At 36.2% G+C, this 26,121-nt stretch overlaps 1 protein-coding gene across 1 annotated transcript in view; it reads right to left on the bottom strand.

Annotated features, from left to right (window-relative positions):
* Positions 1-5,139: 5,139 nt before the first annotated feature.
* Positions 5,140-26,121, bottom strand: part of PLPP4 (phospholipid phosphatase 4) — a 101,604-nt gene continuing 80,622 nt past the window's right edge. The window contains exons 6-7 of the mRNA XM_070946289.1: positions 14,896-15,066; positions 5,140-5,339 (exon numbers count right to left, since the gene is read on the bottom strand). Of these exons, the coding sequence (XP_070802390.1) occupies positions 5,140-5,339; positions 14,896-15,066 (371 nt within the window). The remainder of the gene's footprint in view (positions 5,340-14,895; positions 15,067-26,121) is intronic.

Genomic DNA, 26,121 nt, shown 5'->3' with positions numbered 1-26,121 from the left:
GGCACCCTGAGGAGACCCTCTCTGTGGGAACGAACTGGTCGGTGGGAGGCTATTGGTGGCAGAAGACGGTCTCGGAGGTACCCGGGTCCTATGCCATGGAGCGCTTTAAAGGTGGTAACCAACACCTTGAATCGCACCCGGAAGACCACCGGGAGCCAGTGCAGCTCGCGCAGGAGGGGTGTCACATGGGCATAACGGGTTGCGCCCATAACCACCCGCGCGGCCGCATTCTGGACCAGTTGGAGCCTCCGAGTGCTCTTCAAGGAGAGCCCCATGTAGAGAGCATTACAATAGTCCAACCGGGAAGTAACAAGGGCATGAGTGACCATGCGCAGTGCACCGTGTAACACTGTGCAACATTACTGACACCAGAGTTCTAGGTTGTGAAACATAATTGCTATATATGGTGTCAAGAAGACATTGATATAACCCTGACCATGCTGTCCAGCAGACTTCTGTACTGCATGTTAAGACCGAAATTTCCACACAAAAAAAGTAAAAATTACAATGCAATGAAGTAAAAGTCTTACATTCATGTTGTTTTTATTGTTGGATTACAGCATTTACATTTCTTTCACATTAAGATCACAAAATTATAGACATAGATCCGTACCAATACTTTCTTCCAATACTAACCTGAGCCAATAATTGCAGCTTCCCCAGAGTCTTCTATCAGTTTTACATCATTACATCTGGTGTAAGATTTAATTATATTAGAATCAACACATTTACATGTTATATATATTTTTTACATTCAGAGTAATTACTTCCATTAGAATAAAAAGGCTTTTTATTCTTTTGCTGTATTGCAAAACCCCTTCAACTGTTTACCAAACACAGTATATATTTTTATAGCACTGAATATCAGATGCTGAGATTTTATTAGTGAAAATTATTTGTTAATACGTTTTCTAATCACATTCAAGGTAAATGTATGAAGGCTGCTGAGGCTAAAAGAAAGAACTGGCAGCATACTGTACCAATCCCTCTTTTTTTTTTTTTTTTTTTTTTGCAAGATTATAACTATACGGTATTTTGAACGAAAACCTTGAAGGACTAGGCAGTATGACATGATAACACCAGAAGTGCACATACACCTCAATAAGAAGCTTCAATCATCCATATAAAGATAGAAAATTGTGAAGGCAATTTTATTTAGAAAAGAGATCATGACTAGGTGGAAAAAATAAGCAATAAATAAAGAAATCAACAAACCTGCACATAAAAGCTACTCTATATAATAACAACATTGCCCTATTTTTTTTTTGTGTATGTGGATACGATCAGCCACAGAGGGAGGGAAGAACAAAATTAGTTTGAAAACATGGTGAATTTCTATATTTCTATAGAAATATCTAATTTTTATATAGTAGACCAGGGTGTCAAACTCCCGACAACACATTGTCATCACGTGATGTACTGCAACTTTTTTCCTCTTCGCTAAACCATGGGTGGGTGAGGCCAGCGCGTGACCCAGCCAGCTCGTGGGCTGCATGTTTTGACTCCCCTGTATTAGACAGAGGGCCACAACTGAAGTGTTTTTATTTTTCTTACTTTTGAACTGGACCATGTGTAATATGACCTTATGTATTGGACCAGCAAGACGGGGGATTAAGGTTTCTTTGAAATGTTGCCTGCTGTATATTGGAATGTTCTTTTTGACAAGGGCTCTCTCAAGAAGAGCACTCAACTTTTTTTTATTCTTTGAATTATTATACTTTGAATTATTATTCAAAGAAGTGATTTGGTCAGTGAAATAATGAAATCACGCAAGAGGCTAAAAAGTTGGTTTTATCCGGAATCCTCCCATTTAAGACGCGTAACTTGTTTTGTTTGCTTGCAAGTACACTGATATTGAAGAGAGGTATGTCTAAGGCTTTAAGAAGGGTATCTGTGTAAAGGTGACTATGAGAAAAGGTGACTTTTGAAAAGGTGACCATGAGGTATTCATCTGGCTTAAACCATCCATTCATTTTCAGATATGTTTTCTTAATAGCACCCAAACTCCTTACCATAGATTTGAGACCTTCGTCAAAAAATATTCTTGATAGAAAGTAAAAAGTTTCTAGTTTTATTCTAAAAATAGGTGGGCACAAATAGTAGGAATAGCATCAAATCAATATTATAGTCATTCAGGAAGAAAATAAACATAGATAAGGAAAAGCATGACCTTGGGATGAAACCCTGCACCTGTTCAACTAATCACATTGAAATACCTGAAAGCACATGAACAGATGAGCTCCCAGGTAAAACTGAAACCCCAAGACCACACTAGCTACCATACATCCACAGTTATGGCTGCTCACTGCAAAGGCTTTGGGGATTCTGCAGTGACAGCTAAAAATAAGTAAAGCCATAGAGTTATCACAACTCTGTTTTGCTACTTTCCATGCATTACAATGAACGTTTTTCAGTGTTTCACTGAAGCACAGAAGATATCCCAATAAAAAATGTTGAGCACCTTTTTAATAGAACTCCTAATGTACCATTCTGGAAATGTATACAGAATATGCAAGTGATTTACAGAATCTGTAGCTATCTGGCCATTAGGGACAACTACTGCAAATCTTTTCAAACATGGATAGGCAAAATTTATGCCTTTGCATATTTATTGAATAAAGGCAAATAATCCTGATATTATGCTGGTGTTATATCTATTCGTAATTTCTTCCATTGCCTATATATTCAGATATGTAGGATCACCCCTTATCCAATATTTGTGAGATACACAACCCTCCAAAATTCTTGCCCTTGCACAATCTTTTTTTCCAAAAAATTCTATGTGATTTAAGTGTATGATTTTAGCAGCTTTTCTTTGATTATGATTTTTTTACAAACTAATTCTCCAATCGATTTATTTCAAAAGGGCTTATCTATTCCAACTTTTATTGAAAAGATCACAAAAGGGAGGGATGAAAATAAAAGCCATATTTTACAGAAATATGCTTGCTACATTCATAGACAATGTGCAATGTGCAGGCCATGAGACACTAAGAGCATTGTTGCGATGGCTTGATCAAAAAAGCTTCCAATAGTCTAGCTAGCTATTAGAGAAGAAGAAAAAATGTTTAATTCATTGCAAGATTTTAATATATAATATCCTCTTCTATAGTCAGAGGTGGTATTCCTTACTATCCTTACTATTACTGTTAGTGCATGCGCGCTTCATTCACACGTGCCCTGTCCGTGCATGCGCCCAGTCTTCCACGCATGCACTTTGCTGCCACGCGCACCTTCCACACATGCGCCTGGCCTCAAAAAATTGCCTAAATAGGATGGCATAGAGCCGGTTTCCGCAACCGGTTCAGGCAAACTGGTGCGAACCGGCTGAATACCACCTCTATCTATAGTACCGTATCAACATTTCTTAAACATTGAAAATTATATCATATTTTTCCTTCTCTGCTTCAAGAGATAAATATTTTCAGTGCAGTGTTGATTAAGATGGTCGTAGAAATTAGGGGTGGATCACAATTTTTACGATCTTGGGAAAGATCTCCAGCTAGACATCCCTAACTCCAATATCTATTTTACTTTGATGTCCAATGTTGCAGAGAAGTTCCAAAACCAAGAAAGTTAGTTGTACAAAAACACTTGATGGAATTCATTTTTTTTTTTAACTCATTGTATATTAGTGATTTTCTGTGAAGTAACAAGCTGGTTCATCAAATGGAAGTGTGCTTTTCTTCCCCTTATAGAAATAAAGCATATCCAATCCCTTTCTTATTATAAAGAAGACAAATTTCCAACTTTTAAAGCAAACTAGCATTACAGTTTCTGAATCAAAGGGGACCCAGGAACGATGGAGAATCCATTCGAGAAGTTTCACTTTTGCTACAGAAGTGGGAAGAATGAGATCTATGTATATTAGCAGCTATGGTATCAAATAATTGCCCTTCATGCATGTACATAGTGTCATAGAGTAACCTTACAAATATGGTGCTTGAGAAAGATACAAAAAACTGCAGGTGCAGCAGACACATTTTGAAACAAACAAATTTACTAAGTGCCTATTGTGCAGAAGAAACATTAAGCATTCCCAAACTGACTGCCACACATTCATCAAGGCAACAGAAACGATTAAGCAAGTGTGACTGTAGCTCACTAAGTCATTTTCTCCAAGGATTTGGGGAAGGATTGTTGTGTTCCACAGGACTCTAGAGTGTCAGTTTAAAATAACTCATTGAGCTCCAAACTAAACGACTATATGCTCAAAGGAGACACACACACACTCACATGCACACACACACACACACAATATTGGGTTTTTCCAGAGTGTCCAGATGATTTTTTTTTCAGTACATGTTATTGCCAGCTGACAGTTTCAGCAGCTTTGCATAATTGTGCTGTCAATTATGTCAGGAAGGATGGATGTCTGAATATTTCTGCTCTCCCGTTTCTGAAAGTTGAAAACTTTTATTTCACTATAGCCAGTCCTGATGGATTTGCAAAACATTATATGCAGCACTCAAACACACTAACACACTAACACACACATACACGCATGCACACACCATATCCGCACAGCAAACATTTGTTTGCTTAGACCATTAGGAGATAAGCAGAGGAAGATAAACATGCAGCTCTAACTGCATTTAGAACGGTGAGATAAACAAAATTGTCTTTTTTACATGTTGAATGTCTCTAAGAAAAGTAAATAAAGAGTCAGTCACAGATGACAATGTCTATTAGTTCTTAGAAGAAGGCTTTGATAACCCTTAACAGCCAGTCTGGTCCATTGGAGTAAGACTGGTTATGTCACTCTCTTTCAGCCTCATGTGGCTGTTATGAATGTGCTATGTTTTGCAAAGCAAATATATGCACGAAGGCGCTTCATAAATAATGGTTAGTAATAGTTAATAATATTTCAAGAGTTTCAATTCTGCCTTAAACGCTTTAATTAATAATCACTTCCTTGGAGCAATCTTATTGGAATATTTAAAAAAAAAAAACATAGGAAACAGAAAAGGGAAAATAACAACAGAGGACACACATGAGTGCAAAGAAAAGGGTCAGTAAAAGTAAAAAGGCAAGAAAGGTAGAATCGCAGCTGTTAAAAAACACTGATTATGCAAAGATACCATTTGAGTTTGGCGGAATGTATGAAAGAGCTAAAAGTTCGTCCTGCATATGTATTAGTCATACTGGACCTTCTGTTATCCCTTCTAGAGGAAGGCTGGTAGCATTATCGGTGGTAGATGTGTCTTCTTTCTTCATTGATGTCTGAATTAGCAGACTGACATACGGTTTGTGGCAAGCCATGTTGCCCAAAGGAGGGTAATGCTGTCTGTAGCAAATGTAAGCAAATACAAGGCCGATGACTCCTCCAACGAAAGCATCTAGGTGTGAGGAAAGCAAAAGAAAAGAAAGATATATTACTATTGAAAGAATAATTTGGGAATGCTCCGAAGTTAGTTTGGGGTTTCCTACTTGAGGATTATTTTTATGATGCCTTCAGAAAAACACCTGATGTGTAGGCAGAAAAAAATATTAACAAATCCCCAAGAAGTAGTAGGTTTTCTTAAAATGTGGGGCAAACATTCCCAAAAGCGGTTAACGGGATTGGCAAGAATCTCAGGCCAAAATAAATACTTTAGGGGACTTCAACATGCACTGTTATTTCTACAGCCTATTTTTATTCAAATGTGTAGGTAAAGTTTGCATCAGTAGTCAACTTCCTTAAACAGCTACTTCCCTTCCAGCTACATACAATACATGTACACTCTGTACTTTTTCCAGAATCACACAGCTGTTTCAAAGAGATATAGCTTGTACTATGTTGAATTCAAAGCATTTCACTGTTGTAATAAATATTCTACTTTGGCTCTCTCTCAGTGCTGCCTAGCGACCATTTTAATATACCATTCTCTATTGCAGAAACATGTAGCAGTGTTCCAAAGAAAATGGGAATTAAGATGGCAGCTAACCCAAGATGCCCAATAAGAATTGCATTAATATAGCCTATGAATGAGTCAACCGCTATCAAAAGAATCTTTGACCAATTCCTTAAAATAGCATCCAAATAAGATCAAACAAATTTAACCAGGACAGCCATTAAGATTATGTTCCAGTAATCTATATGCATCCTGATATAGACAGAACAATCATATGCGTGTATGAAGAAGTGAGCTGATTGGAAGGAGATTTAGCACAGAATTATGAAAGCTCTTCTTAACATTAAATATAGTTAACCAGTAAAATTCATTGAGACAGAAGCCATAATCTTGGATGGAGTTAAGGGAGTGGGGGGTGCTTGATTGATAATCACCGGATGTATGTTTAAGGGGCTGAGTTTTTGTTAAATAGCGCTGTGGTGTGATTACACCCAGCGCTGACTTTGAACCAAAACACCGACTTGTACTTTACTTTTGACTGCAAGCTTATCATTGCCAAAGTAAACCCTGATTCTCTGTGTGTTACTGGTGATTATTTCCTATCGCAGTTCTGAACGAACGACAAGCCGAGGATGGCTTTAAAAGGGGATAACCTCATGGATGGATGGTCTATAAACACTTAGTTCTGAAGATTCATTGTTACCTTCAGATTGGGGCAGTGTTGTTCCAAGTCCTGGCTGCTTGGGAACAAGCACATCATAGGGCTGTATCTATAATTTGGGAAAGACCTTAGGAGATGGATGATGTTGCCTAGGAAATGGTCTGATAAGACACAGCATAACTTGCAGCTGGATAGTGGGTGGAGCAAGAGGTTCAAAAGGGACTCTCTCTAAGTCTTCAGGCTATAAAAGTGATGGCAAGAGAATTGCACTTTCAAGATTCTGTTATGGTAGCTTTACCATAAAGCAGAATTGGTTCATCTGTTGTCCATTTCCTGGTAAGACTGATCAATGTCTGTCTGGCTGTTGTGAGAAATGAAACAATGAACTAAGATGGACTTTGGCTTGACTACAGTCCTGCTGATAAACTCAGTATGCTTTTCAGGATTATTTCTTATTCATCTAGGAGGCTAACTTGAAATACATTTCCAAAGCACTTACACAATCACCAACCCACTAAATATTTTGTGTACATGTCTGGAAAGGGGAAATTAGTAACTAATAATAGATCTTGTATAAAAACAGCAGATGCAGGGAGGAATACCAATAAGAGTCTTTACTGTTCTGCTGTGTGGTTTTACCCAAGATAGAAACTCCAGCGCTACAAAATTATGCCTGTTATATGATATGCTGATATGCAGCACAAGGATTGAACCACTTAAAGTAAAGCTATTCTGTGAAAAAAAGGAGCTGTTACAGCACTCCTCCACTCTGCCATAAGCAGCAACATGCGATGAGATTTCATTATCATCTGTATAACACAAATCATTTTGCATTCCAATTTTTTCCCCTTTTCTCCCAAGAGTAAAATCTTATAAATGGAAACATTTCAAACCGCCCAGAGTTGCTGGAAGTCAGGCAGCATATACATTTAACAAACAACAATTGTATAAGCACAGGCTCGTGTGAAGCTTTTACAAAGCTGGACTACTATCAGTAAGTTACTCATACTTGACACAAAGAGAAAACATTATAGGAGTTCCAAATTTCATTTCATCTAAAAGTTCACTTCTATCACTTTCTGAATGGCCTGAATCAGTATTAATGGTGTGCAGTAGTGCTGTGTATATAGCACAGTGCTTCCATTAAACCATCTGATACACTCACTCTATGCTTAGATGCCGGAATATATAGACTTCAGCTACTATTTTCCAAAAGAATCTCTGCCATGTAATCCCATTAACACAAATATAGAATAGATAAAAGCCATAATATATCTTTATAATTCTATTAAGAAAGAGGATTTAAGGCCCCTAGATCATTTCATGGTATCAGAGATTGGGCAAAACAACAGTCATTCTAAGCACCTACCATAATAGCAACAATGACAAGAGTGGGCCTGCTTATAAATATCCAACCAGGAAAGTCAAATCCAACATTGTATAAACTGATTTATACACATCAAAGTATATATCTTTTAAACCTTTATGGCTAATGCAATTGACTTCATAGAATATAATATAGGTTTCATAAATAGTCATTTGGTAATTTTCAGTTTTAGCTTTTAAAATTATTTTACACAAATGCTAGGCCTAATTAGATCCTTAATATTTTTCTAGGACAGTGTTTCTCAACTTTGGTAGCTTGAAGATGGGTGGACTTCAACTCCCAGAATCCCCCAGCCAGCAGCGCTGGGGGAAGTCCACCTATCTTCAAGCTTCCAAGGTTGAGAAACTCTGTTCTAGGATCAATGTAAAGGCCTACCAAGGAGAAGAATAGAGATAGTCTTCGACTTACAACTACAATTTATCCCAAAATATCTGTTGCTAAGCAAGACAGTTGGTAATGACTCTTGACCCATTTTACAACCTTTCTTGCCACCGTTATTAAGTGAATCACCACAGTTGTTAAGTTAGTAGTACAATTGTTAAGTGAACCTGGCTTCCCTAATGACTTTGCTTGACAGAACATCACAAAAGGTGATCACATGTCCAACTACCATAAACTGCAACTATCATAAATATGAGTCCCTTTCCAAGCATCTCAATTTTGATCCCATGAGCATGAGGATACTGCACTCATCATAAGCATGAAAAGCTACCATAAGTCACTATTTTTAGTGCCGTAATTTGAGGACTATCTAAAACTTAAAAAGATGGCTTCTATTCTAAGGTAAAGTATTTTGTTTAGGTTCAAAGACATTTGGTAGATTCAGCAGCTAAAAAAACCTATTTAAGCAAAACAATTTGAAATGTTCAAACATAAGGAAATCTTTTTTTAAGTTGTGATCTTAAATCTTATATTACAAGACAATGAATTAAAGAGTTAACAAATGGTGCGGATAGCTGTAAATTAAACCCTGAAACTAATTAAAGTATGATTTTGTGCTCAAATTATTTTAAGTCAGATATGCTCTCATTATCTCAATGAACTAAGGCATTAGGATCTTTAAGTCTTTTGAAATATCTAAATGTAGTTTTAAAACAAACAGCATTTTTAATCACATGGAGTTATTTTCTAACTTTTTAAATAAATAAAAATAAAATAAAATGAGAGCGCTGGTACTTTCAAATAAGTGAAATGCTGAGTATTAACATGACTTTTACATTTCAATGGTAGGAAATCAAATAAAAGCAGTCTAGTATGCTGAATGGGTAAAGGAAAAGAATGATTTTGCCTCTCCATATTAATATTCCTGTTGCAAAAATCTGTGGTGTTCCCTACACATCTGTCAAACGCATACAATTTTGTGAAGAATGTTTTTTCCAATTCTTGTTTGCAACCCTTACACTTCCAATTTATGCTTGTGAACAGATGATATAAAGGGAAATATGGAAAATACTAAAACAAAGAATACCTCAAATAGCCTTGCTCACTATAAATTATGCCTTGTTCTTGTAATGGAGACATTACGAGAGCTCTTGTACCTCAGACAAGGATCTCCTATAGTTTTGTTTTTCTGTGTGGATTTTGTGTTGTTTTGCTTTGTATTTATTAATTGTAAATATAAATTTTATCTTGCTTACCATAAAGAGGTACGTTTATTGGGTGCATTTCTCCTTTGCATATATTCTATATAACCATTTATAGGTTAAGAGAATTGAAAAGTTTGCATATCTTACATTTTCAGAGTGCTGAGGGACAAAATAAGTATCTTGTCAAGAGGTACGCCATATCCTGGATCTCGCAGTGGGCCCAGGTACTTGAAAAACCCTATTTGTGAAAATCTCTTCAGATCCATTTGAATCCCTGATATTTTTATGTATTTTTACGTACCAGACATATTCTTTTTTATTTACAATGGATTTTCAATTGTTGTTAGATTGTCTATGCACATCTGTTCATTAAAAATATTTTTAGATAATTAAAAAAGAGATCATTTTTAAAAACAGTGAAGTAGAATACCCATAGATATTCTGACATGATTAATTAAATTAACTACTACTGCTGCTGTGGAGGCACAATGCAGTAATGCAGGCTATTTCTGCTGACTGCTGGCTGCCAGCAGTTCGGCAGTTCGAATGTCACCAGGCTCAAGGTTGACTCAGCCTTCCATCCTTCCGAAGTTAGTAAAATGAAGACCCAGATTGTTGGGGTCAATATGCTGATTCTGTAAACTGCTTAGGGCTGTGAAGTGGTATACAAGTCTAAGTGCTATTGCTACTATTGGAACTCTGAGAGGTTTACAACTCATTTAAAACATGAAAAATATGACGATTAAAACAATAAGAATAAAAAAAAGCAGAGAAAGCAAGATAATGTTTTCAATCTTAAATTGAAAGGAAAGTTGAAAGCCATTCGGATCTCAGGAGGAACATCATTTCAAAGGGCAGATACTGCCATAGAGGAGATGTGTGGCATTGCTTAAGTGAAAGAGTGGTCAAGCAGATATTATGAGAGACAGATGCATGTAACCAAGCACTATGCCATGTAGGGCTTTATAGGTATCAATCACCATCTTGAATCATACCTGGAAGCAAACTGGCAATCTCACAAAGCAGAAGTATCACAGGGGCATTTTGAGGCCATCTGTTTACACCACTGTATGCTGGACCAGTTGAAGTTTCCATGTGGTCTTCAAGGACAGCATCATAAGATATGATATACCAAATTATATATAACTAATTTTGAGCATCCAATGGGAGGGAAGCCCTGCCACTGAGGACTTCCTGGGTAAACCTAGAGCAAGATGAGAACATTTCTGTGGCTAGGATCACATAAAAAGCTTTCACTGTAATCTCAGGGACTTCATGTAATGTAAAAACTGGGCTTAGCACAAGTGTGTGTGTGTGTGTGTGTGTGTGTGTGTGTGTTTTCTTTTTGGTTGCCCAAACTTAGCAATTGTGCTGTTTCTATTGGCAAATCATTTGAGATGAGGCTCTGAAGGCCACAAACACTGAATAGAAGATCTATACGTGCCCATGATCTAAACTGCATCAGTTTATCTGCAGTTATAATTAATGTAATTCTTGTAATCATCTACAGAGTAGTTTCTACAAGAATTTCCTTTCCCTAAAGCTTACGAATTAACATACTTATTGGAAAACAACAACAACAAAGTCTTCATTTTCTATCCGATTTTTAAGGTTTTGTTCTTTATCTCTAGAGATACTTATTATGGTGAATCAAAGATGAAAATGTATAATTATTCCCATTAGCACATCCAGATCTCATTCCCATTTGGAAAATTACAATCAGATCAATATGTTGGATATGTAGGCATCTCTCTGTAAAATTTAGCTCATAAAATAGCCAGTAATTGTTAAAGCAACTACAGGTAGTCCTTGACTTATGACTACAATTAAGTCCAAAATGTCAGTTGCTAAGCAAGGCAGTTGTGCCCCATTTTACAACTTTTTCCACACACAATTGTTAAGTGAATCACTCCAGTTGTTGTGAATCATGGTGGTGAATCTGGTGTTCCCCATTGACTTTGCTTGTTGGAAGCCAATTGGCAAGGTTACAAAGATGATCACAGTGCAATTGGCATAAATGCATGCCATTGCCAAGCATCTGAATTTTGATCATGTGACTCTGGGGATGCTGCAAAGGTTATAAGTGTGAAAACCAGTCATAAGTCAATTTTTTCAGTGTCATTGCCCACTAGTTATTATTACTGTTATGGTTGGTTGCATAGTTAACCAAATGTTTAGACTGGATTTGCGATTTTTATCGATTTAGCAAGTCATGTCTCTTTTCTGCTCTTCATTTGGTCATTCTTGTAGGCCAGTTCCCCATTGTCTCCAATATTCAATAAGCCTTAATGGCATACTAACTTCAGTGCAACTTCTTCACTGTCCTTCAGATGTTCTTCCAATGCTTTTTTTACTTCTTCAAATATCTGGTATACTTGCAATATTCAACGCCCGCTTATATTCCTTGGTAAGTAGAGTCTTCGAGTAATAGAATCAATACACTATTGAAGACCCATCCACAGCGGGGTGGGTGTTTATTCACACATAAACATAAACAAGAACAGATGGAAAACAGATGGAAAGCAGGAGAATCAACCAATCAGGGTAACACTATCCAAAAAGAACACCTGTTTAGCGTCACTGTCAAAGTTGGAAATCTAGACAGCAATTTCTTAAGCCAGCTTCATTTCTGGCTGGTTTCAGCATGAAGACAAGCAGCTTAAGGATGCTGAGTAGAATTGATTTTTGTCCAACCATTAGTTCAGGATGTGACCCATTTGGATCAGCATTAAGATCATCATCAGAAAAATACGCCATTAATAAATTCTCTTTCTTCCTCCCCCAATACACACTCAGAAAAAATGCAGCTAGTTGAGTTATTCCAGTTCTATCTCTTTCAACTTCAAAGACAAGCATATGCTGCTGTAATGGACACATAGTAGTCCCCTTGGGTGCAATCTATTTCCACTATTTAGAAATTGTAATTGCACAGTACTTATTTTATCTGTGAATAATTGTGCCTCTTGGTGGAATACATTTCTTAAAACCATACTTCAGTATGAATTCATCCAGAAAACCTGACTAGCCATATTACTTTTACACTGAATATCCGTGTGCGTAATAATATCTACATATTGACTTTTCTAAATTTTGCTACAGCTTCCAATATACAAGTGCTGGACAACTAGCAGCCCACAAACTCTTTGTTACAAACTCTGGAGCTCCTGGAATTGCTTAAGATCAATCTAACAAAAGAAACAAGGTTGGCTAAGGCATTGGGTAGGCTTGCCATACTAAAGGACAAAAATAGAAATAGATATCCTTGATAATTAACCTCTCTATGAAAAAATGCCCCCATTCGTATGTTATGATGTTATGGCCATACAAATCTCTGGGCCATAGCTACCAGAATTTATTCAAGAATACTACCATATTTACCAATCTCTATAATGTGCGACTGAAGCTTGAATATACAAGTTAATGTATAGTTATCTGCAGTGAAATCTAACACAAAAATAGTTAGAATTATGCTTGCTATTCTTCCTGTAATTCACATTAGCTACTCAATACATTTTAACAGCTTTTCTTAACTTGATTCTGCAGTTGTGTTAAGACTACAATGTCCATGCTAGCCTGGAATTCAGGGAGTTGCAATTCAAATACATCTAAAGCAGGGGTGAAATCTAAAATTTTTTGCTACCGGTTCTGTGGGTGTGGCTTAATTAGTGGGTGGGGCTTGGTGGTAAGGTGACTGGGTAGGCATGGCCAAGTCAATGTCACTTCTTTGCCCCTTTTTAACCTACAAAACACAACACAACACAACACAACTCACCCACAATGTAAAAGCTGCTGTGCTAGACCCAAAATGGCCCCTGCAACAAGCAGGAACCTCACACAGCCACAAAAAGCCCAAAAAACCATCTTTCACACACAAAATTCCACATACAGCTTTGTGAGATTTTGTGTGTTTGTGTAGTTAGAGTGAAACACTACAGAAACATCCTAAATCTCAGAAAGCTGCACAAATATTATTTTATTTTATTTTTATTTTTATATAAAAGGAGCTAAATTTAAAACTTCATAAACTTAAATGGTTAGGTCTAAAAAAAGGACAACTAAAAAAAAACCCAATTAACTATTTTTTTAAAGCTCCCAAAGGGGAAAAAAACTTACCCAATAGAACAGGGTTCTCCAACCTTGGCAACTTTAAGACTTGTGGACTTCAACTCCCAGAATTCCTCAGCCAGCTTTCCTGGGAGTTGAAGTCCACAAGTCTTAAAGTTGCCAAGGTTGGAGACCCCTGCAATAGAAGGTACAAGGCAGGCAGGAAGGCAGGCAGGCAGATAGAGCTGCTCACCGATGAGCTTGATTGCAGGCAGGGAGATTCAGTTGCTTGCTGATGCAATGGATTGCAGGTATTACAGCAAGCGAAGCAAGGCAGGTGTTGCGACCAGCAGCTAAGGTAAGCAAGCGGGAGGGGGATTTTTGCTACCGGTTAGTAGGCAACTCAGCTGGGATCATCAGAGCTTGGCTCGTCAGAGCCATTTAAAAGAAAAAAAAGGCTCTGATGATCGCACGGCTCAGCTGGGCATGGGGGGTGGGGGCAGGGATTTTTGCTACCAGTTCTCCAAACTGCCCGCCACCATCACTACCTACTCGCCCGAGCCAGTCCGAACCAGGAGCATTTCACCCCGATCTAAAGGACATGTTGACTTGGTAAACTACCACATGCCCTAACATAAATTAATAGCACACAGGGAGCAGAATTAAACCTTAATAATTTTGACACCCTAACTGCTGATTATTACAATACAGGTTTCTGGATTTAATTCAGAGCTGTCACATGTGGAATTTCATTCCGGTAATGCTCCCATTGTTGAAGGGTGAAGTAAAATACCACTGATGATTCCTTCCTTTTAGACTTCTAAAAATCTTTTCAAGAACTCTTCAAAACTGCTTCATTAAGTTTTTCCTCTTGTTGTTAAATATTTAAAATCTAGGAGTTACAGTACAGACTAATACATTTCCTTGTTGGTGTCATTTATACATTCAAGAACCTTTGCCCAACATGGTTAAAGAAAGCTCCAAAGATCATTAAAAAAGAAAATTGAGGGACTATGTACTCCTGTAAAAGTACATTGTCTTCATGGATTAGAAAAGCAACCTGAATCTCTTTGTCTACAATTTGTTATCTAGGGTAAGCTCCACTGGACAGAGTGAAAACCTACTTTCACGAAGAGTTCGGCTGTGTTGAACTCTACATATCTATAGAAAAGAAAAAAGTGGTTTCACACCAGCATCTCGTTTTATTTTCTCATCTGATCTCATATTCTTTCAATGATTGAGTTAGCAATTTTTCAGGACATACGAAGCAGTTCTCCCATGCTAAACCAAGTTACGTTTGATCTTGTTCCTCACCGCCTGTCTAAATCGTATTCCAGAAAGAGCAATGACAATTAAGAGAAGGCAGGGATTACTATGACTCACCTTGCCAGTGATGCTTGTAATCGCACATGCGTGATAGAGCAATCATCATGGCACAATAAAGAGGTAGAATTGCTGCACAGAGCCGCCAGCTTTTCCCACGACCTTTTTCAGTGAAGCAGTGCAGCTTGCCAGCCAAGTAGAAAGTGGTAAAGCCAAGGCCTGAAAATGCAACTGCCAAAGGAAGAAGAGAACAGGGAACCAGGAGGTGAAATAGCACAGCAAAATGCCACAATGCCAGAGAACGTAGTTCATTGCTGTAGAAAACAAGCTTTACAAGTGACATAGGCAATTATTCTATGCCATTAACTAGAAATTCTATCTAGGCATTTCTCTATAACTTTGACCTGAAACTAAAAGATATGAGCTCTGTTGTACCATCTTGCTCTCCAGCGATTTAATTTTTTTTTAAAAAAAAAATCTCATTCAGTTCAGGTTTAGCTCCTAACACTGCGCCACTGCATTTCTTCAACGCATTGCAAATAAGACCATTTCAGATTATATTGCCATTTTGCAACCCAAAGCCTGCAAGCTATTGTGTGCAATTATCAAAGAACTGCTTTTGATTTTTAATAACCCAAAAAATAGATTATCTGTTTGCAAGGAAAGCAAGAAAGTGAGATGAAACTCATATGCTGTATTAAATTATAATTGGATCCTCCTGTGGCCAATATTGGATTTAACCATGATGCAGCTGTGATTTAATTATGTTCCAAAATATTCTACTCATAACTGTGTTGGAGAGGCGGTTAGAAATAGCAACATTCACAAATCCCATTTCTGAAAGGGAGATGACAGGAATTTTTTTTTAAAAAAAAAAATTGGTCTACAACTAATCAGTAATAAATCAACAGGGATGTTTATCCTGCTATATGTGCAAAAGGTGCTCACTTCTGATCTCCTATCTAGGGTACAGAATGAATACATGTTGCAACATCTATAATTTCAAACTTGTGCTGCAGAAATTTAATTGACCTGGAACTAAGATTGTCCAGTCATATTTTCTCAAACATTAATTAGCTTGATAATTAATTGTAGTACCCATATATAAATATACACATATATGCTAATATATATATAAATATATTGGGAACAAGGCAGAGAATATATCACTGAGGAGAAGGTTAATAACCTGGAAACTAGCAAAGGAAATGTATTTGTTAACTAACCATGATTTAGAAATAAGGTGCAAAACCTACCTGTTTTTTCCAATTGTGATTTACAGTTTGCTGAATTCATGAAAACATTATTGAAATATGATTGAGAATCCCCATAGATGTTTAAAATATTAGCCTTAAAACAGCCAACAATTTTCATTTTCCATGAGATTTCCAGATATCATCCATTAAAAAAAAAAATAACATCCTTGCAAAAGTACAGCTGGAAGATTATTGGCTAATGATCTCTGTAGAGCAGCTAATACGTTATATTACTTTCATTACGGACCTTGTAAGATACTCTGTCAATAGAAATGAATTCCAAGTAACTATGCAGAAGAACACAAAGTTTTCACCAGGGGATAGTGAGCAGATGTCAAGACAAAAGAACATTCCTGCGGGAAAATAATGTTTAGTGAATTACTGCCACAGCAGTTGTGTTGTGTCACAGTAGCCACTTACCCAAATGCAGACTGATATGAATATTTTCCTCCAGATGTCCCTGCTCCTCTAGCTTATTTTAGTTATTATTAGGGATTAATGGTTGCACTTCCAAACATGCCATAGGTTGAAGTATTTTTTTTATTTTCTAGACATGCCCATAAGACATAGGTGAGCATTCAAGGCATTTTGATAAAAAAATGCCTTGTTACAAATTACACATGTGCTCCAGTACATCTAAACTTTAAAGCAATATATATCTATTATATCTATCTGTCTGTCTGTCTGTCTGTCTGTCTGTCTATCATCTATCTATCTATCTATCTATCTATCTATCTATCTATCTATCTATCATCTATCTATCTATCATCTATCTATCTATCTATCTATCTATCTATCTATCTATCATCTAGCTAGCTAACTAACTATCTAGCTATCTCTGTCTATAATCATTTTAGAAATGTATAAGGCTGCCCAACTCTAATAATCCTACCATACAGTAGAAAAATGAAATACCCATCACCCACACTAAGTACCGCTGTACTACGAATAATACTTACATCATGGAAGAGGGAAACCCTACTCGTGGGTACCCAAAGTCTTCCAGAAATAATAAGATCTTGACAGTTTTTATTAACACCCACAGAGTTGGTGCTGATCTAATCTGAGATAGAACACTATTTCAAATGGAATGGCAGCAATATAAAGATCCCAAATGCAAAAGAGAATAGACAATAGACAATACAATTAATATTGTATGTGTGTTTGTGTACACACACACACAAACACACACACACCACTGTATATGTATATTGTATGCATACTACATTTAAAGGTCACTGAATATCAAATGACTCTAGCAAGCTTACATATTAAAAGTTATAAACAATAAAATAAAATAAAAAGGTAATGAATATCTAGAATAACACAACACAGCACCCCAAAACTGACAGGAGTTCAGCAGCCATTGTATCCCCAGGTCTGGAAACCAAAGCCATTTTTAAAAAAGATTTACAGAATACATACCATACAGATGAGGGGAAGACATATAGATCCTTTGGGGAATGTTCCAGAGGGCAGGCAAAGCTGATACAATACCTTTACTTTCATTAAAAGTTGGTATTTGAGGGCATCAAGGACCATGCCTACTGACACATTGCTGATTTATGAGTACCATGTTGCTCAAACCTTCTCTGGTAGTACAGAAATAGTCCTGAGATAGGAGCCATCCATGAGTCTTGCCTTCAGATTTCAATCTCAAAATCTTGGCTCACTTTAAAGCATTTATAGAGATCCCTAATTTCAAATATATATTTTGTTTAGAATAACTCTTCGTAAAGGATGCTCTGAACAGAATTCCCCGTGTGAAGCAGTTACAAGTAACATCTTGTGAAGCATATTATTCAGCCAAAGAAAATCTGTACCGTAATAACAAACTGTTAGTTAATGGACTTACTCAGTTTATTTCAGGAAATTCTTTAAAAACAACAACAACGTTCATACTTTTTAACCAAGTCAGAAGCATAAACCTCAATACATGTCTATTCTCCTGAGAGTGACTCATAAGTATGCCCAACGAACATAAATCTTGCAGTTAACCAGCCTGAAGTACTTCTGATGTACTGATCCCTTTTCCCACATAGATAAAACTGCAAAGCATTTCTAGCTTTATGTTTCTTTTTGTAAAGCATCAACAGGTGTCCATTTGACACAGAAAAAAAAATTGGCAGTTCTAGTTTGGGTCTTTTTACAATCTGGTGCCCTTCTATATGAGACAGCTAAAATAATCATGGCTAGTAATCTTTGTTCTGATCAGTTCTACCAACCAAAATGGTTGTTGGAGAAAGGCTAGAATCTAGGAATATAAAAATAAATGCATTAGGGTTTTTTTAAAGACATAAAAATCCTCAATAGATTCTTCCAGACTACGGATGGCCATAACAATTAGACACCACTGGCAATCTTAATTTTTGCAGCAATTATTAAACAACAACATTAGGGAAATGTGTTCAGGACTGGTTACACTAAAAATAAAGTTATGTCAGTGGTAAAAAAATATATAATTGTAGTATAAACATAAGGCGTACATTACAAGTATATTAACAACTAATTCCCATGCTGATTCAAAATAGCTTAAGAAAGAGTACATCCAGTTACTAAGTTGGAAGGCTGCAGACTAAAATGAAAGGGGGGGAGCAGGAAGAAAGCAGTGGCAAATTACTTCTGGTGAAATTAGTTGCTGTTTTCTGCCAAGAAATCAACAACAGAGTGGGCTCCTGTTGTTACCAAGAGTTGAGCTCAATTTGAGGGAGATTTTATCTTATTAAACACCTTTGTGTTTAAAATTGTTAATATTAGGAAGCAGACATCAAAATCTACAGAGCATCTCCTACTGATCTGGAGACGTTTTTAAAACACACAGAAAATAAAATTGGAAAGAACAAAACAAAAGAAGAATCCAGGCGTCTTTTCATTATTCACACATTCTGAACCTGTTAGATTTATGGAATATCTCTTCTAATGTGAAAAAGTGTTCATGAGCTTGTTTATTTATTTATTCTCTTATAGCAGAAGTCATAACTATTTCCCATTAACTTATTCATTCATAAAAAGCCAAGAAGCGTTCCCCCCCCCCCGATTAAGAATTTTTCTGGCCTTTTTAGAAACAATACAGAGTGTTGTTGCTTTCAGCAACAACTCAGTGTCAATGATAATAGAATAAAAATATATTCTTCCTTTTTCTGGAAGAAGAAACTTGAATGTTCTGGTGTGTGCAGGAGTATGTGTGATCACCACGTCAAGAGCATATGCCCGAAGGACAAATTCCGAAATGTATCCTGAAATTATGAGAAAAGTGATTTAAAAGTCATTCTAATAAACTAAATTGGCTTTTGAAAGGAAAGAGAATGAATAAATCATTTCGTTTTTTAAAAGATAATTATGAATGTCCCCATGCTGCACTTCAAGGAAGTCAATTATAAGTACAGAACTTCCTTGAGCTTAACTTTTCCAAAAAATATCCTCTCTGGAGGTTTTATAAAGTACAAGATGTGCTTCTTTTTTTCCCTTTCAACAAACGCAAATGATAATTAAGAAGGGGCCACAAATTAGTTGATCCATGGGACATATAAGCACTTTTGTGTTAGACTTCAATGTTTAGGGGGGAAACTCTCTTGTGAAAAGAAATTTGAAACAAAATAGGCTGAATTTTATTAATATTAAGTTAAAACTAAAAGGTGGTCTTGACTCAGGAATCTTAGTACCATTCTTGGGTAGCTCTCTCTCTCTCTCTCCCTCCCTCCCTGCCTGGAATAAATTTTAAGAAAACCTGTGAAGCTAACATCTAGAGTGGTGAGTCCAAAGGATACAGTTCATTTCTACAGCATACATTGAGTTGACCAAATACTCTTTTCTTAAAATATTTATTGGGAAGGATTAAGGCTTAATCTTTTCAGTCTTTAGCCCAAGAATATTGGTTGGGTTGCAGTTGTTTTTACCTTAGCCTGTTTGCAGCATAGCCAATTTAATTTTAAGTCACTGTTGTATCTGGTGGTATAATTTACAAATAACAAACTTCTGAAGGTTCTTACAGTATTGGGGTTAAATACTATAATATAATATAATATAATATAATATAATATAATATAATATAATATAATATAATATAATATAATATAATATAATATAATATAATATAATATAATATAATATAATATAATATAATATAATATAATATAATATAATATAATATAATATAATAATATTATAATATTATTATATTATTATATATATATATTATTATTATATATATTATTATTATTATTATATATAATAATGTATATTATATATTATATAATATAATATAAGGGTTAAGAGCCTTGGTAGTACAGTGGTTTAATGCACCCTGTAATTAACACAGCTGCCTGCAATTTCTGCAGGTTCGAATCTTACCAGGCTCAAGGTTGACTCAGCCTTCCATCCTTTCTAAGGTAGGTTAAATGAGGACCCAGTTTGTGGGGGCAATAAGCTGACTTTGTATAAATATACAAAAGTATGAAGGCTATTGCTTAACGCATTGTAAGCCGCCCTGAGTCTCCGGAGAAGGGCGGTATATAAATCAAATTAAAAAAATATATATATATCAGTGGCATTGAGGTGTAAATCCTGCAAAGGATTGTCCTGCAAGGCTGGAAGTACTGAATCACCAAAGTTATGATTTAGTAACTTATTACCCGATAAAAAAAGATCTCTTATTTATCCAACTTCCAGGTCAGAGAAATAATTCTATGTGAGGCTTCTGTTTGGAAGATAACAATCCCAAGATAATTCTGGTTATTGCAAAGTTTATATTTGTAGCCTGCAGAATGTTTATCTTGTTGACAGCAAAGTAGACTATGCATGATCTCAAGTCTTTTTCTTATGCATGTTACACCGGAATTTATATTACAAGCTGTATTGTTTTCTTCTTTAATTAGGCTTGAGTCTATGACCTGCAAATAAGTTTGACTGACTGGCTTTAGCCTGTTGTGTAAAACCAGCCACTGTAATTTGTAAACCATAATTTCTATTTTGGCCACTGTAGATTATTCCAAACACCAATGGTTAAAATAACTCATTATGTAGCACTTTCATGTTAACTCACAATTCTGAATTTCATATATTTAGTTTCTTGAAAATAAAAGTTATGTCAAGGATTAACAATGTCTAGGTGTGAGGCTAGATGATCTATATTTAGAGGATAATAGAATAGAATTCTTTATTGGCCGTGACTGGACACACAAAAGGATGGTTTTCAAATGGGACAGCACTATCCTTTCAAAGGTTTTCATAACTACAGATGTTACAACAACTGGTCTGTAGTCATTCAGTTCCTTGATGGTGGGCTTCTTCGGCACTGAGATGATAGTAGAGTGTTTGAAGCAATAAGGAACATAGCACATCTCTAGGGATTTATTGAAGATTCTGGTGAAGATGAGGGCCAATTGATCAGCACAGACTTTTAAGCAAGAAGGAATTACCTTGTCTGCGCCTGGAGCTTCTCCTGGCTTTTGTCTGTGAAATAAGTCTTGCACTTCCTTTTCTGTGATCACTAGGGGTTGTGAACCCAATGGGATGGAGTCAGTTGAAGGAGGTTTGGCTGTTATTGGTGTGTCTGAGATGGGGTCAGTTGTAGGAGGCTTGGCTGTTGTTAGTGTATCTGAGATGGGGGTTGTGGTTATAGGTAGCTGTAGTTTCCTTTCAAACCTGCAGTAAAACACGTTCAGATCATCTGCCAGTTGTTGATTTCCTTCAGCCTGGGAAGGAGGTTTGCCATAAATGGTAATATTTCAAGTTTTCCACATGTTTGCTGGTTCATTTGTTGAGAACTGATTCTTTAGCTTTTCAGAGTAGCTTCTTTTTGCTGCTCTTATCTCCCTTGTTAATACATTTCTGGCCTGATTGTACAGCATTTTATCACCTTTTCTGTAGGCTTCCTCTTTGGAATGACGTAGCTGCTTAAGTTTAGCTGTGAACCAAGGTTTATTGTTACTGTATATTCGCAAGGTCCTGGTCGGTACACATAGGTCTTCACAGAAGCTGACATATGATGTTACAGTATCTGTGAGTTCATCTAAGTCTGCAGAGGTATTTTCGAAAACATTCCAATCAATGCAGTCAAGGCAGGCCTGTAGCTTTAACTTTCCCTCCTCAGTCCAGGTCCTCACTGATTTAATTGTTGGTTTTGTGGTTTGAAATTGTTGATTTAATTGTGGTTTTGTGGTTACAGTCTTTACCTGTAAGCAGGTACAAGGTGAATCATGTAATGATCAGAGTGTCCCACAGCTGCTTGTGGTAAAGACCAATAAGCATCTTTTAGTGTTGTGTAGCAATGGTCTAAAGTATTCTTGCCTCTAGTGGGACAATTGACATGCTGAAAGTATTTTGGTAGCTCATTCCTTAAGCTTGCATTGTTTAGATTTCCCAAAATAATGCCCAGTGAAATCCGGGTATTTGGCTTCAGCTTCCATAATCTGGTCAGCTAGATTTCGTAATGCCTTGTTTACACAGGCTTCTGGAGGGACATAAACACAATAAGACAAATACAGTTGATGCCAGGAAGCAGATTTTTTTTCTGGAGGACTGACATAACCCATTGCTCCTTACTTTTTGACTATAGAGAGTACAGCATCTATAGCAACAATTCAGTGAAAGAAGTGCACATACACACATGCATGTTGTCAGAAGTCCTGATCTGAATCTGTCCATTTAAATCTTCCTGGATTCCTTAAAATGTAAAATTCAGAATTAAGTGGGTTATATTTAAGCAGACATAAATTAAATGAAATAATTTCACTGGAAATTAGTGCATGCTTTTAATTTAGACTTAATAAAATGTAAATAAAATCATGGTGCAAATTTCAGTGTGTACATTGGGATGTTAAATGTGTTCAGTTCTAAGTGGGAAAGTCCTATGCAAAGTAAGGAACCGTGAAAGCCCTATGCAAACCAGATTCTGGCTCCTAGAGATATTTCTCCTTATCTAAATGGCATGTGCAAAAATGTTCTCCTTGCATCTCTCTGCAGAGGTTGGTGAGTCCACCTAGATCAGAGACACAAAACTTTTTGATGGCCAAGGAATCCTATTTAATTTTTTTTACTAGCACCCGCAGATGGGGTGATTTACAGAGCCAGAATTTCTTGAATGGAGGTGATGAATCTTGCCAGCAAAATGGTGAATTATACCAATAGTAATAGTACACAGACTTACAGATTTCTTCAGAGTCCTCTCTAACCGGTTTACAGAGTCAGCATATTGCCCCCAACAATTTGACTCCCCACTTTACTAACCTTAGAAGGATGGAAGGCTGAATCAACCTTGAGTCATTCAGGATCAAATTCCTGATAGTCAAGAGAGTTAGCTTGCAATACTGCATTCTAACCACTTTGCCACCACAGCTATATTATAATGGAGACATCATAATATAAATGACACATTTATGTACTTACATCCTGCCCTCTGATGCTATTTTGTAAGTTACAGTATTTGGTTGTGGCATGTTGACACGATTTACCTACTTTTCTTCTCACTTTGGGAATTTGTTGATTTTTTAAAAAAAAAGTCTGCCAATTTTATGGCATATATTACAATTCGGGGAATTGTAATATATGCCCTCAAAATAATATTCAGGATCCCTGATCAAAGTACCTCTAGAAGACACAAAAGGAGTTTTTTGGAATACAAGCTGTTTATCTGTGAGATACACAATAGGTGTGATTTCCTCAGAACACAGCTTCCTCCCACATATATGCTTCGTAAATTATTCAGAAAGAGTTATTGTGATTTGTTTAATCTTAACAGGCAAGGCATTTTAGTTCATGAAGAGTAGAAGTGAAGCATATGTTAACATCTAATCATGTATTCCTCTCATGAAAGTTAGGTCCAAGTCCAGCAATAATATAATATATCCATCTTCTTCATATTAACCATTGCTGCTGGAGTTTGTGGAAATTGATAAATTTATAAAGAATACATATGATCAGACTGGGGCAACAAAAAATCTTGACACATTAAAGGCTAATCAACAGATAATCATATAACTATTAATGATACTATTTGCAGTATAACAGAAGGGTGTTTCTTTCTGTAAGAAGCTACAGTATGTGGAACTTCTACTCTGCACAAAATACCTACTGAGAGAACACTGCTGTGACTTGTAGCTATGAAACTAATATATTTTTCCCCCAAGCCAAGTCTTTCTTATAAAATATTTATTATAATATTGATTTTTCCAGTCATGCAGCTATCCAGAATAGGGTTGTTTACTCCTATGGTGACTGCATGAAGTGTTAGCCAGAGATATATATATATATATTTTAACCAGAATGTGAATGCTCCCCATTGTCTAGGTCTATATTGTAAAAATGCCTTGTTAATAGTGCATTATTTATTAAATCCACTCGGTTTAATTACCATTCACTAGAAGTATAAGTGTGTCGGTATGTGTCTTAATATGCTCTTTAAATGTAGCACTATGCAATAAAGATTGGGAAATACAGTCTTTCTCCACAAAATAAGCCTTGTTTCTATACCACTTTTTCCATTTGGAACATCTGATCAGGAAAATGATGCCTTGTGGGATTAATAATGCTATTCTGAAGCCTGTTGTTTTCCTATCTTTTCACCTTCAATGTGTTGTCTGACTTATTAGACTGAAGCTACTCCCAGAATAAAAATTAAACTTTGTATACTAAATGTATATTTCCATAGTACAACTGTGCCTAATGTTTGAACAATACTAAATAAGTATATGTAGACAGACGTTACTTTATTTTATTTTGTGTTAGCTTACTTCTAACTTAGACTCTTAGTTTTACGCTAAAATTAGCTGGAGATAAATAACATACTGATTAATTTTAGACAAATAATATTCTGCCAACAATAGTGATAATAAAGGTTATTACAGACTATCACCTGTGTTTTATATTTGGTCCTTCTCTTTTACTTTTAAACAATTTGTTAATTGTTTCATTCTATACTGGTCACTAATTGAAATAGTTTGATGGACTGATTGACTACTAAATATTTAATATCTTAAGATAAGTTAAGATAGACTAAACTTTACATACCTAACATGCTTTTGGTTCCCATCAGTCAACACTGCCAACAAGTCAGCATGTCAATTATTCCTCTCTGTCCTCTCTCTAACACTATTTTTATTTATTATGCTACCTGCCCAAACGACTCCTGTGCGTCTGCACAGAACTACACAGCTTTACTTTGTACAGACAACCGGATGCAGGTTTTCTTCGGAAACACATTATGTCTCCATTATCTTGGGAAGATAAAACAACTCTCTCCTTGAAAGAAACAGAAGGAAGGCAAATGAGAAGGGACCAAGAACAAGAGTTTGCATTCTGTCAACATCTCTGACAGGAGCTGCCTCTGTTCTTTAATGCAGTGCAGAGGGCAGACATCACAATGATTGATGTCAGCTTCCAGATCAGAGGCATTTTACAAAATCTGGGCAGACAAAGTAATGATTCTTTGAAATATTTTTTTTTAATAATTCTTTTTTGTTAGGAAGACAGAAACAAAAATTCTAGGCTGACAGAATGACGCGGGAAATGGTTTTGCAAATCTAAAAAAGATTGAACATCAAGCACATCACACCATTTGTTATCATTTGTCAACTTATAGAGAAGATTGAACAAGATTGTTTCCAGATTGTATATACTGAGCAAAAAATGTTTACTGGAAAAAAAAGGTCCTAGAGAGGAGTATGAAAGACTGGGAATATATATTCCCAATTCTCCTTGAACTATCTGTTCTCATGGCTTTCAGGTCTTATTGAAGATTTATCTCTTCATATAGAAGTCCCTTAAGTAAATGTTATTATTTTTCTTTACTTCTAATCATTCTCTTCCCTACTATTCATATATAAATATATCTTTAGCTGTTGGTATATTTTCATTGCACTTCCATGTAACTTTCAAAGTGGTGTGTGTGTGTGTGTGTGTGTGTGTGTGTGTGTGTGTACACATACACATACAGGAAGTGTGAACTGGGTAAGTCTGAATTAAATCTAAACTGAATGCCTTTCTCCTTCATTCCTAATTGGGACACAACACAAACAAGTAATCTCTGAAATCA

Source organism: Pituophis catenifer, unplaced genomic scaffold (genome assembly GCF_029215685.1).
Source record: "Pituophis catenifer annectens isolate HBS135680 unplaced genomic scaffold, rPitCat1.0.hap2 SCAF_6, whole genome shotgun sequence".
Taxonomy (NCBI): Eukaryota; Metazoa; Chordata; class Lepidosauria; order Squamata; family Colubridae; genus Pituophis; species Pituophis catenifer.
This window is presented reverse-complemented; position numbering and strand designations above follow the sequence as displayed.